Genomic DNA, 14945 nt, shown 5'->3' with positions numbered 1-14945 from the left:
AAATACCATACAACTCAGTATTTCAACTTCTGGGCATTTACCTGAAGAAAACAAAAACACTAATTTAAAAAGATACATGCACCTATCTGTTCTGTGGCAGCATTATTTATAATAACCAAGATATGAAAGCAATTTATGTGTCCATGAATAGATGAAAGGAGAAAGAAAATGTGGTACATATACACACAATGGAATATTATTCAGCCACGAAAAGGAATGGAATCTTGCCATTTGCAACAACATGAACGTTGTTTTCCAGATGGAAAAGACAAATACTTCATGTATAATAATACAGGTCTGCAAACAAGCCAGACAGGGAAAGACAAATGCTATATGATTTCTCTTATATGTGGAATCTAAAAACCAAACCAAACAAACAAATAGACTCCTAAATACAGAGAACAAACACTTGGTTGCCAGAAGGGAGGTGGGTAGGGGTAATGGGTAAAATAGACGAATGGTATTAAAAAGTACAGACTTCCAGTTATAAAAGTCATAAGCATGACAAGCATGTGGAACATAGTCAATATTGCTGTAAGTGACAGAGAATAACTACACTTACTGTGGTGGTCATTTCATAATATACATAATTATTGAATTACTATGTTGCCTAAAACTAATATTGTATGTCAACTACCCTACAGTAAAAAAAAGAACAAATTTTATCAAATCAAATTAACAGCAATAGGAGACATCATTGTCCTAAAAATAAATGTGTAATTTTCAGATGTTTCCTGAGTGCTTGTCATGTGGTAGACACTGTTTAAGCACTATATTCATAGCAGTTTATAAATATTATCCCACTAATGCTCTTGATGTTTATAAGTAAGGATACCCATTTTGCACATACACACAAATAATACGAAATACCTGAAGGGCCGTAAGGATATTTGCTAAGGCTTGTCCATATGTGTCATGGCAGTGAACGGCAAGAGCACTAGGTGGGATTTCTTTCATGACACTCTCCAACATTCTCTTCATGCTTCCTGGAGTTCCCACTCCAATGGTGTCTCCCAGAGAGATCTCATAACAGCCCATACCATACAATCTCTTAGATACCTGTTGGGAAAGGTGAGGAGCTAGTAAAACAATGGAAATGGACAGTCTCAAACCCTGTTATTCCTTAGCAAACATCATCCAGAAGTAAAAGTCACAACTAAGATCAGTTACGTATCCATGGGAAACATTTATTTTAGTTTTCTGGTCTTTTTCCTGTTTATTAAGTCCTAAGCATTACATAAAGGTTTTAAAGACATTACTATATTTTTCTAATATTCAAATTTGCCTTAGAATCATAACTATCTATTTACATAGTTTGGTTATGAAATTATAAGCTACAATTTCAATTATGGGAGCCTTACTTTCTCAACCCTATTATCAAAACAGGAGCATTACAAATTTACTTTGGAAGTAGTATTTCTCGAGGCATTAGATTAGAGGTCAAGAGATATCAATACTCGTTCCAGCTCTGTCAGTAAGTAGTTTTGTGATTGACAGAATCACGTAAGATTTCTAACTTAATTTTTCTGGCTTATAAATGGATGCACTTGTGCAAAGTAAACTGCAAGTTCCCTTTATGATGGATAACTAATGTTGCTTTCAAAGAGCAATATGAGTTTGCAAGAAGGCAGCATGTTATGTTAACAAAGACATGAGTTCTGAAATCAGACAAGCCTGGATTTAAATCTCAGCTTCCACCCATGCTAGTCATGTGCTACTGGGTAGAAGATTAACCTTTTTAAGCCTCAGTCTCTTTCCTGTAAAATAGAGATAACAAAATAGAGAAAACAATTAGCATATTTTCTAAGTCTTATTAATTTTTAAAGATTGCATTAATGATGATGTTAATAAGGACATGTTGGTTATGAAAATGAAATGAGAATATATAAAAAATCACTTTGCACAATATCTGGCATATGTAAAAAAATAACTGATTTATTATGTATTTCTCATAATTTTTTGGCAGGCACTACTTTAGGGGCTGGGACATAATCAGCATATAAGTCCTGAGATGGTTGATGCTGTCAACTGAGGATTGAACTCAAACAATTCCACTCAAGAAGGTGTAAATACAAGTAAAATAAGAATTTTGGAACAAAGAAACAGGATTCTAAGAGCATGTAGCAAAGGAAATTGACCTACATCTATCAAGTAGGAAGGGCCTAAGTGAGAGCTTGAGATAAAGTAGGCGTTAACTTGCTGAAGAGGGTGAGAAGAAGGGTACACTAAGAATGTTTCAGGTGGAATATAACGTGTTCCAGACAGCTGAAATAGAAAATGCAAAGGGCATTCCAGATAGGAAAAAAAAAATACAAAGGGTAGGTGTGGCAAGAAAGCAAAAACCAAGGGGGAATGAAGCTACATAATTCTGGTGAGGTGGGCGTAGGACAAACCATGCAGAGCCTTGCAAACAAGCCAAGCTGAGAATTTTGGTTGAGGATTCTATCATAAGAGCAATAGAAAGCCACAATAGACTGTTGGGGTAGTGGCAATATTAATCTTTCAGAAAGGCACTATCAACAATACCGAAAACAGGTTGGAGGGCACTCAGAAGGGCCCCCTAGTCCAAGTAGGAGACTATTATTGGATGGAAACTTGGATTTAAAACAAAACAAAAAAAGGCATAATTTTCATTCTTCCCTACTGCCTATTAAATGCTGGAATTTCTTAATGGCCAGGTAAAGGACAATGAAGTTTCAAAAGAGAAACCTAGCCACAGTTGGATGAAAACCCTAAGTGTGGTATCAAGGGAGTTTAAGGAAACAAGGGTGTCATCAAGGACAAGTGGTCAGTAGTCCCAAATTCTGCTAAGATGTCAAGATGAGTAGTGAATATGATCTTGCATTTTTTAACCCAAGTGCTAAGTGGTGGTCTTACAAAGAGGGATTTCAGTGAAGTGAATGGTCTAGAAGTCACCTTGGAGGATGATAAAGAGCTGGTGGCACCTGAGGAAATAAACACTAGTGTAGACAGCCCTTTGAAGAAGTTTCAGTCGGTTAAGCGACTGCCTTCGGCTCAGGTCATGATCCTGGAGTCCCAGGATCAAGTCCTGAATTGGGGTCCCCACTCAGCGGGGAGTCTGCTTCTCCCTCCGACCCTCTCCCCTCTCATGTGCTTTCTCTCTCTCAAATAAATAAAAATCTTTAAAAAATAAAAAAAATAGATGTAGAAGGATAAAAATAGGTAACCAGTAAATAGATGTGGATGCTTAATTAAGAAAGGAAGCTTTCAGATGGAAGAGACTTGAACGTGTTCAAGCGTCAACAGGAAGGATTCCAACCAGTTGAATATACAGGGGAGTAAATGAGAGGAACTAGAAGCTTGAACAGACTGAACAGTTTGCAATGCTGACTGCAGGCAGTAAGAGAGTGAGCCGGCCACAAAACCTAGTAGAAGAGTACAGAAGGCTCATTTAAAGTTGCTGGTCATCAACTAATGCTTCTGATCTGCCTGATTCTCTTCAACAACTCCTCAGGCATTCTGGGGCAGGCATGGAGAGGCTGAGGATGTGGGTGGTACATCCAGAGACTCCACAAGGCAAAAGGCAGAAAAGCAAGGGGTTTGGTGGGGGTTAAGAGTTGGAGCCTCGTTTTTTGTGGAGCCTGAAGTTATATCATTTTGGAAATTTTAAGAAAAGAATATGTATTTGTGAATGCAAATTAATAAAGTCTTAGAAGGGTCCCATGCAGGTGAAGGACTACAACACTGAAGAATCTTTATTTTATAGTGTATCTGCCTCTCTGTGTAAAGGTCTTAAAAATAGACTGTGGGACAACACTCATTTGAAAAAAATCTGCAGTAAATTTCAAAAGTTCAAATGAAAGCACAAAAGAGGAATGGCTTTAGCCAAACTGAAGGTTTAATCCTGCGTAAATTCTGATTTTCTAACAATGCTCTACACTACTTTGGTAACGCATCACAAAATATATGAAAATAACAGCCTTAACAACAGGTGCACATTCATATAGTTCATATACAAATGTTTCTGAGAGCCTAATATAGTCTCAAAGACTGAATATTTTGTCTTCATTGGTATCAATTAATAAACCGGAACAGGAAGTAGAAAATGAACTTCAATAAGCAGGTCTTTAATCTATATATAATATAATCTATCACCACAAAATTGCTAATAAAAGCAACTTGAATCTCAGCAGTAAGAGCTCTTGGATCTTAAAGGAACAAAAACAGTGTACAGCAAAAGCAGTGTATCAGAAAAAACTCTAAGGGAGCCTACCTGAGCGACCAAAGCGAAGTTGAAGTGTGTGTGCACAAACTGTCCTGACATTCTGATGGAATGTGGAAAGGCCCTCACTGCATTCTACCCATGTAAAAATGAAACAGGTGTTTTTATTCCTTCACCTTTGAGCACCCAAATGATAAGACTAAGGTTATTTAACTTTGAAGAGTTGTGCCAATATATCCATCTGCAGTGTCAAAATGAAACAATTAGTTAAGTAATCAAACTTGTCTTCCATCCCATGGAAGACAACTCTGTTGTCAGACGCAAAATACAGTAAGGAAAATAGGCCACTTTTTAAAATAATATACATCATTTTACCAAGAACCAGAAAACCAGGGGTATCTTACTTCTGTCACTTTTTGTGGTGTGATGTTTCCTTCATATGGACAGCCCAGGGCACAAGACACATACCTAAATTCAAAATACAGAATCATATAAATATATGGATGATGGATAAGTCATTTCCTAATTTTCATTTTATAAAAATTAAGAAATAGCTAAAAAGTAATCAAAAATGTATTTTACACCAGTTCATTATTATTCTCAGAACAAACAAAAACAATTTTGGAACATTTTCAATTGAAGTCACATTTTTATCTAGTAATTACAATTTGATATGTTATTTGATGGCAGATGGGAATGAGATAACATGTGTTTATCTTGTGGAGTTATTTATACAACAGCAATATATGAACATTCAAAGCAGAAAATATCACTGAACTACATAGTTTATTCAATTATTAAATATCCAGGTCTTTGGAATCAGAGAGATAGCATGTAGATGACTAACTGAATTTCTTTTTACTCCCATTTGGATCTTTTGGCCTCATTTAGATAGTCAATCACCCCAAAACTTCTAAACCTGGCCACAACCTCAAAGTTCATCTTGTTTATCTCCTGTGGGTATACCTAAATCATCCCAAACAGAAGAGTTTCTAGTCTATTTAAAAGACTCCAAATAAAGATATTCCATAAGCTTCTTCAACAATTTAATATAAAAAGTCAAGTCTTTCCTGAAATGATAATACTTTTCCATCTTAAGTATTAAGCTTTAGAAAAAGCCTGTTTTAGCTATTTTCAGCTCAACACCAATCCCATTTTATTAAACTTTCCTCAGAGATTTTACAACGCTTGTATTAAAATAATGCATCATGTGTTTGATTGTCAGGGATGAAGCAATTCACATGAGAGAGAGGGGGGTGGTAGGAAATGAGGCTGGAGATCCAATTTTCTGAGCCAGAATATAACAGGCTTTAGATAATAAGGCCCTTGAATGCCATGCCAAGGAGTCTGAACTTTGAGATCACTCAAAGTTATTAGGTAATGTAGTGACAAGATCAGAGTAGTTTTCCAGGAATGTTAACTCTTTGAGAACTCTGGAAGTGGTTGCCAGAGGAAAGGTACAGGCCAAAACAAGACAAACCATAAAACCGTTATTTCTATGATTCTAAGATGCTGTCCATTATAAGATATACTATGAATTTCATAACAGATTTTGGAATGAAAAAGTAAACTATATATTCAATGATTTAATCCATACTCACTGATTCCAAAGATGTAATCCAATTTCAAAAGTATTAAAGTGTGAATAAAAGTTGTGTTTTGTGATTCAAATAAATAAGCAATTTACTAAATCAGGTAAGCAGTGATGAAGACAGAGAAGGAATTAAGAGGTTAATTCAATTAAAATTTGAAAGTTATGCTGGAGAGGAAATCCATTTCTCTGCTCTAATAATTAGTATAATTTAATCTTGTTTGAATAATCTGTATAAATTTAATCAAGACAACTGGAAAGAAAATGTTACATAAACCTAACACTTGGAAAAGGAGGCTAAGGTTGAAAAAGAACAAACATTTTCAATGCAGATACAGTGATTATAAATATGTATTTTCTGTGTGTGTGTGTGTGTGTGTGTGTGTGTGTGTGTGTGTATAATCACATTTATTCTAAACCCAAAATATGGGTTTAAATAGAAAATTTGTGATTAAATAGAAAATCCAAGCCATGCATTTACATGCCATCCCTCTAAATATATACACACACACACACACACACACACACACATATATATATATATGAAAAAATAGAGGAAAAAAAAGGGCAAAACAATAAAAGCAAACCAAAACCAACCTCTCCTGCATTCTCAACTAATCTGGCCATAGCTACCCCTTTGTGCCTAAATTTAAGTTGGCCACGTGCATTTTCATTCACTCACGTTTTCCCTGATTCCTTTCCAGGTTTGCCTGGTTTTCATATTCCACCGATTCCACAAACATAAGGATTCTCAACTATGTTCATTAACTTACTTTAATATTCTATAAGCACAGGTTGGCAAACTAAGACCCACAGGCCAAATCCTGCTCATTAGTCTTTTGCAAGTAAAATTTTATTGGAACAATGCCATGCCCTTCTGTTTACCTATTATCCATGGCTATTTCCGCACTGTAAGAGCAGAGGTGAGGAGTCACACAGAGACCATTTGACCCACAAAACCTAAAATACTACCGTCTGGTCCTTTACAGAAAAAGCTTGCTGCTAGTAATAAGTGAAATACTTTCATGAGTGTGAGAATGTCTCTACCATGATAAAAATAGTTTACATCATCTGCTTTGACTAGTGGCTAGAGTCAACGTCTAGATTTCTGCTCTTCTCTAGCAATCTATTAGAGTGGCTCTCAAACTTGCCCACACAGAATCACCTGGGGAGCTTAAAAAACAAAACCCTGATGGTTAAGACACACTCCAAACCAATTAAATCACAAACTTAGGGAATGAAATTCAACCACTAATATTTCAAAATAATTTCTAAATCTCCATTATTTTGTCAAAATTGAAAACCACTAAACCATTAGCAATACTACCTCCCCTGGATTGCTTGATTCCCTTGCATAGAAAAGGGGACAATACACAGATTTGAGAGTAGCTAGTCTTAAGAATCTCCTCACTATTATGCCATAGAACCTTTGATCTATTTTTGATTGACTGGTGGTTAAATTTCTCACAGACCTATCTCAAATCGTTTCTACTCTGATGAAGTCCCAAACCACAACCTCTCCATTTCTTTTTTTTTATCCAGTTTCTTACTTCTGGCTTAATGTCCTTCAGTACTTTTTTCCACCAATGGTTGAGTTTTGCAGGCCATTTTGTCAGCAAATGATTTTATTTCACCTTAATTAATGTATAATACTTTGGCTAGGTATAAAATTCTAAGTTAAGTTATTCTGCCTTTTTGAACATATTTCACTATCTCTGGTCTCAGTTTTGCTGATGAGAATTTTGCTATCTAATGGTAATGCCTTTATAGCAATTTTATAGTAATTTGTTCTCTATTATCTTTAGGATTCTGTTTATATCTAATATTCTACATTTTACCATGAGAATGTCAGGACTTGTTATACTTTTTTAATATTTACATTGATGTTTTTCTTCAAATCTAGAAAATCCTCAAGGTATTAATTCATAAAACCTATCGCTCACATCTGATTTCCTTTTTTTCTCCTGAAAATTTTGTTAGGCATTCTCTCTTAACCTCACTTCCAAAAGTCCTATTAATTTTTTCTGTGTTTTATTATTGCAATTTCCTTAAATCCTACTTCCAGTCACTAATACCCCTTTCAACTGTATATAATCTGCTGTTCAATGCAATCATTTTCATTTAATAAATGTATTTTTAATTTAAAGAAATGTTTCTTTTTGTAAAAGCTTATTTTTTATAAAGATCTGTTTTTATGTTCTTCCTTTTCCTCTTTATTTTGAGTTAATTTACAATCTCTCTTCAGATTGTTCTATTTCCTTCCTTTCTGTTAAAAGTTTTCCTATATATTTTTGCTTATTTTTTTCTTAGCATACACTGTGTATCATCATGTGGTTTATAAATTTTACTGTGTCTTTTCACAGTGATTTTAGCTTCTGTAGGAATTCCATGAGAGTCTTGACTTATTCAAATGTCTTTATAAACAAGATCTGACTTCCTTTGGCCCTTGCTCTATGGACTTTACCAGTTCTTGGACAAATTTCTACCTGAATTTCTTAATTTGGGTTTCCAGGATATACCAACAAGTTCCACTGACTTTGCATTTACAAGGAGGTGATTCCCACCTCCAAGAATAATCACTTTCAAATCCATGTTTTAGTAGAATATCTGTCTTTTCCCATATAGACATTAAAATCCCATTTTCAAGCCACTAGGGATATCTGAAATAGATACCCCATGTGTTAGTGGCATCAACCTGCATGCTTACCACACTTTCTTTGATGAAATCTGAGGACTTTCCTTTCTGAGTTTGGCTGTATGTTTTATAAGTGGTTATATTTATGTGTTTGTAATCGGAACAAAAAAGGGAGTCTCTGCATCAACTCAGTCCCCCACAGTCTCTGTCTTTCATCATTACGCAGATAGATAACTCCAGGAAAAACTCAAAAATCTCATGAACATTACAAATTGATTCCCTGACATATTCACATGGCATATTAAGCTCAGTATGTCCAAAATGGTGCTCATTCCTGTTTCCCCTGCATTTGCCATTAAAAAAATAATAATAATAGTAATACAGTCATTTTCAGAATCTGTCCTGCCAGATCACTTAAAGGTCATCTTTGAGAACATATTCAATAACTTGGGTTGGCTGGTTCTTCCTCTCCAGCCTCTGTAGCACATGACCTCTGCCAGTGCCAGCCCAAGTATACAAAACAGTCCCTGAATAGCTTCTCCAGGACAGCTGCAAACATCTCCTAAATGCTTCCCTTGCCTCTGGTCTCACATCACTCATTTGTACACCAATATCTATTGACAAAATAATATGACTACAACACGGATCTGTTTACAGTTTTATACTTTGAAAATCTTTAGTGCCTTGCCATTGTCTACCAAATACACTTGGTATTCAAGTTCAGCAATTTGTGAAACTTCAACCTAACTCTCTACCTCTCTCCCATTACACAGCTTCAAAAACTCCCATTCCAGTGAAAGTAAACTTTTCCCTGTCATCTAAGCACATTTGAGACTTCTCTTCACTATGCCTTTGTTCTTTGTAGATTTCCTGCCCCACCTGAAAAGGCCATTATTTCTGATTATGCTTCCATATATTTACCTATCTTTAATGACTTCATTTTACTGACACCTTCTGCATTAAGTTTCTCCAAATTACCCCAGAGAAATTTAATATAGTATTACTTTAAACTTGAATAGGATTTTTCTGTATGTCTCTCAATGTATTTGCCTTGACAATACAATAATTATTTCTCTATATATTATTCTCCAGTCTGCTTTGAGGATAGGCTACTTTTTCATTTTCATATTCCATACAGTATCACTAGACAGTTCATTATATAAAATACTCAATATTTCTTGAATGAATTAATCCACAAATGTGTTAAGGTGATGTTTTCATCATTTGAATAATTTTCTATGCAATTCCTAATCTTTATTCTAAATGTATAACCTCATACAGGCTATTAAAGTTCTAAATCCTCTAGCCAGAGAAGATAGCATATATTTATGAGTTCAGATGTAGAATATTTTAAATATCATATAGGATATATTACATAGGATGACCGAATAATAAAGGATTTGCCAACTGATATTGAAGCTCATTGTGCTAAAATTAAAAGCATGGTGTTACAATAAACTGTGGATAGAAATGTGAGTTGTTTTATTTTTATTTGTGCTTGTTAAGGCCATGTATTAGTATTATGCAAAATCATGATAAAAGAGAAACTGAGGCATTCAAGTCTTTAACAACTTTTTCTGGTAAAACTGAGTCATGAAAAAGTACCTACAGTGAGGCCTTACCCAAGCCTACCTTCCCACAAGTATCCTACATCCTTTCACCATTCTGGCAAAAAGGATGAGGAAAAGCCTGGAAAAAATTTTGCAAACCACCTTGAAAGGAAGCAATCAACCACTGCTATCCTCAGATGAGAAAAGCAATGCCAAGAGCAAGGAGATGACATGTGATGTCAATTAAACGTAATTAAGACATTTAAATGTAGGGGCTGGTTTGATGCAGTCATGCGGAGTACATCCACCTATAGACAATACAAAATAACATTCCATTATTAATAACCCAACCAAAAGTGGACTGTGAAAGCCTGTTAAACACTTAACACTGTGGATGATATAAGAAATAAAGACTGTCCCTTGGTCTCAAGGAGCAATTCTGCTAAGATGCTCTTTTAGCTCTCAAATGCTAATTTCATGAGAAATGAAAAAAACACATTCTTTCCTCAAAAGCTCTATATGAAGGCTGTTTAGACATAACTGTACCAACACAGCTTACACATATTAACTATTGCGGGTATGTGTTATTCTGATACATAGCAGTGCTGGAATAATATGTAAGGCTAAAAAAAAATGTATAAACCCTCAAACCATATGCATGACAGAAAATAGCTTTAACAGATGTCTCATTTTTACAGTTTTATGTACCATCTTTTGGTAAATGATGCTATGAATTGCTCTTCTGATTTTTCTTCCAGGCCAACACAAAGGCCTCAGTTTAACAGAGGTTGGAAAGGAACCTGACCAATAAACTGTCCACTTAGAAGATGGTGCCATATATGCAAGTGAATTCCATTGGGGTAGATCATCCAATGGAAGGTATTTGCTATATTAGTCATGAGAAACACTAACTGCCAGTCACCGTGTATTTAAAAAATTGAGACTTAAATAATGACGCTCACTATCATGCTCAATAATATTGCTATTACCTTCAGGGTCAGGATCAGAATCCGTAATGACATGTTTTATCAGACAGAGGGGAATGAGAAATACAACATGGGCAAAATGACCTAAATGGGTTGGCTAACAAACAAGAAGGCTGCAAGTTCTTGATTAAGTGGGTGTTATAAATTATCTCTCAAAAGGAAAACCCGTGAAAACTGACCACTTTGAGGGAGAGGGCTGTGCCCTTACTTCACGACAGAAGGATTACCATTTTAAAGGTCAGAAATTATACAGAGCTAGTCAATAAATTTTTTGACAACTAGTCAAAAAATAATAAGCATAAGAATTTCCTAACTTCATGGGTGTTTCATCAAAGAAATGGTCACTGATAGACATAATACAATCTTATTCAGAAGCCTTTAAACCAGATTGGATTTTTATTGGTCTCAGCTAAGAAGAAAGTAGGTGGTGAGGGTCATAGATCAAGAGATGCAAAAATTATGCCCTCTAGGAAAACAAAAGCAAAAATGAACTATTCAGACTATACCAACATAAAAAGATTTTGCACAGTGAAGGAGACCAACAACAAAATGAAAAGGCAACCTACCAAGTGGCAGGAAGATATCTGCAAATGATATAACTGATAAGGAGCTAATATAAAAAATAAAGAACTTATACAATTCAATATCAAAAAATAATCCAATTAAAGTGGGCAAAAGACCTGAATACATTTTTTCCAAAGACACAGAGATGGCCAAGGGACACATGAAAAGATGCTCAACATCATGAATCATCAGGGAAATGTAAATCATACCACAAGGAGATATCACCTCATACCTTTCAAAATAGCTAGTATCAGAAAGATTAAAAAAAAAATACATAGCAAGTGTTAGCACTGAGGTCGCAAAAAAGGAACCCTCATGCATTGTTGGTGAGAATGTAAACTGGCAGGCACTGTGGAAAACAAAGTGGAGATTCCTCAAAAAATTAAAAATACTAATTCCATACCATCCAGTCATTCCACTACTGGCTATTTACCCAAAGAAAACAAAAACTCTAATTTGAAAAGTAAAACATTAACCACATCCTAAAATTGCATTTTGTTTTTCTGTATCTAAAAGTTATATATTATTATCTTTATTAGTTTAACAACTAATTTGTCTTTTACTCCTTATTCTCATTATTTTGTACCTTTTTTCCAGGAATTTAAGAATTTCAGCAGTTACAGTTCACGGTTAAATATTTTTGCATTGTGTAATTTTTTTTTAACAATGGATGGATAATTTTGTTTGACTTCTGGGAAAGTCAAAAAATTGTTACAAATATACTTCTTTCAACTTTCAGTAGGTTCAGACTTTCAGAGTAATCATGGATCAACTCATTTTAAGTGATTTTGTAGGAGAGGCCTAAAATGTAATTATGTAACAAGTTTTGCTTTGTTATGTACACCTGCTGACTTTGTGAACTTATTTATAAGCATTTTAATAGTAAAATTAATAATGGCTCCTTAGTGATAGTTTCCTTTTTTAAATTAATATTCTCACAAAGAGAGCAAGCATGTGATTCTTGTGACTTCATTGAAGGTAAGTCGATACTTAGACAAAAAGGAATAAAGCTAAATGTCTGATATATGAAAATACTACCTTCATATCTCGAGGCATTTCAATTTTGAAGGGATCTTGACAAGCCAAGAGATAATTATTTCAACAAATGCATTGATAAAAAGAGAAAATGATCACATTTATCACAGACTTTTATTTTTCCTTGCCTTTTTCACTTTTTAAAAAATTTAGACAAATAGAAAAATAACCTATTTCAAACATGTCATATGAATTACACATTAAAAAATGAAGTCTAAAAAGTAGACATTTCATTGTTCATTCATATATAATGTATATTCAGCGGCATTTAGCTGACTTTGCATTTTATGTCAATGATTTGGCATGGTATGTTTTCCCAATGTGTCCCAGATGTTATGCGAAGTCCTGAGCACATATAAAAAAATGTGTACACATGCATGTGTATATATGTGTTTCAGGGAGGGGGGAATCCAACAATAGCCCTCGTAACTTTAATAAAAGCTGCTATTTAAACCATATGAAAGTTAACTATTTTTATAAAAATTTAAATGGTTTTAGTGAGCATTTATAAAATGTGTACTGCCTTACGGCCTTTAAATCTGACAGCTGATGACATAAATTTTCTGGATGGTGATCAAGTACATGTTGATGCAGCTGTTGCCATGTTGCCTTAGTAAGACATGCTGAAGCATCTACTTCAGTTTCAACTGGCTGAGCATGACTTTCTTAAATGATGACTAATGACCTATGACTTTTAATAATGAGTATCTAAAATATCGATTGCCAGTAAAAATAAAATCTAATTTAAACTCTGTAAAAGTTTGGGGGAGGAGGAAGAGAATTCTCTACTGCACAAAGAGCAAACTCCCATACTGAAAGGTGTATTTCTAAAAATGAATAAATAGTGTTTCAGAAAATCTACGGGTTGTGCTCCCAAGGAACAAAATTGGACTGTGGGTCACTTTGTAACCATCTTGCACCCTGTACCCTTCTTATAAGGCCTGGCAAACTTTTTAAGTTGTAGCATGGTTAGGAGTTTCTTTGCTGACGGGACAATATTAATTGCTCAACAATCAGTACTCAAGAGGATTTAGGGTTTCCATTAGCTTTAATACATTACCTATCCTACCTTATGAAGACAAAAACCAAATTTACATCCATCTTTTAACATTTAAAAAAAACTTGCCATTTGAAAAAAAACAAACTTTCTATTTGAAGTGCAAGCTGTGCATGCACTTTACTTTGTATAGTTAGGCATTGTTTTCAACTTTTCAGTAAGAATGACTTTACCGTAAAACATACACTCCACATTTAAACACACATTAAAATAGAATGCCCTCTTCTTTTTCCCTTTCCTTCAAAGGAAAGAGAGACAAAACAACTTCTGTATGTTTGAATTTAGAAAATGATAGTGCATTTCTTCTTTTTGATGGTGGTTATTCACTTTTGCCTTAAAACTACATATCCTTTATTTTCTATCTATGGAAACACATTATCTTGGTTTTTAAATTTTTCTTGTATGTGCCTTCCATGATATGTATATATTTCAATTACGAGAACAATTTTGTATTTTTAAAAACTCATGCTGGAAACTATCACTATGGAGAGAGGAAGAAGGAGGTAACAAAAGTAAGCCAACCAACAAGATAGTGCCCTGTGGTGTATTCTATTTGCTCGCCAAATGACCTCGAGTGACTTCTAACCCTCTTCTAATACCATCACTCAAAATTGGGTCCACTTGCCTTTTCATTAACCACCGAACCTTCCTTTGCCACTCTGAATTTTGCTCACCTCAACCAAGGGAAGTACAACCTGCCTCTAAATCCAATTACAGCTCTCGGGCTTCTCTTACAAATGCTCTGCATTTTAATTTGTTAACATGCTAAGATTATCATATCTCTGTAAATATAAAAAGCAATAGAAAATTAGCTAATGTCTTAGAAACAAATGCTTTCTTAAGTAACCAATAGTTCATTATACATTTCACAGAGCATAGGCCTGGGAGTACAGCCTATTTGCAGTCCACACTGCAACTGCTGGTTCTGGAAACAGGTCTCTCCTCCTTCCCCATTTGTCTGTGTTTTCGGGTCACACAAGGAAAACAGGGAAGTCGGCTGTTGAGGGGGAGGTTGAATGGGTGAAATGATGGGCTGAATTTCCCAGGGCAGCTCAAAGGCTCAATTTTATGTTTTACACACTGTATTGAAGTTCTACATAAAATAATATTTGAAGAAAAAGTCATGGTTCTTAAAAAAAGGTTAAAGCTGTGGAAACCACATTAGATGATTCCTTCCCAAACGCTACTATGAGTTTACACAAATTTTTCAACCCGCAGCAGGCTGAGATGAACTGATGGCTGCATTTGGGTAAGTATTAATAAAATGAGTAACAATGTCAGGTTTGCACGCAATGTCAGGCTTGCAATGTCAAGTGTGCCTCTGATCTTAGCTGCATTATACAC

The 14945-nt window shown here is 34.9% G+C and overlaps 1 protein-coding gene across 5 annotated transcripts in view; it reads right to left on the bottom strand.

Annotated features, from left to right (window-relative positions):
* The window catches only part of HMGCLL1 (3-hydroxymethyl-3-methylglutaryl-CoA lyase like 1), a 187386-nt gene that overhangs the window by 95674 nt on the left and 76767 nt on the right, over nucleotides 1–14945 (bottom strand). For all 5 annotated transcript variants that reach the window (XR_003521491.1, XM_027602637.1, XM_027602640.1 and 2 more), the window contains 2 exons: nucleotides 4588–4651; nucleotides 871–1059 (listed from right to left, as the gene is read on the bottom strand). Coding sequence is in view for 4 of the 5 variants with exons in the window: in XM_027602637.1 (XP_027458438.1) it covers nucleotides 871–1059; nucleotides 4588–4651 (253 nt within the window). In the remaining variant the exon portion in view is untranslated. The remainder of the gene's footprint in view (nucleotides 1–870; nucleotides 1060–4587; nucleotides 4652–14945) is intronic.

This window comes from Zalophus californianus, chromosome 7 (assembly GCF_009762305.2).
Source record: "Zalophus californianus isolate mZalCal1 chromosome 7, mZalCal1.pri.v2, whole genome shotgun sequence".
NCBI lineage: Eukaryota > Metazoa > Chordata > Mammalia > Carnivora > Otariidae > Zalophus > Zalophus californianus.
This window is presented reverse-complemented; position numbering and strand designations above follow the sequence as displayed.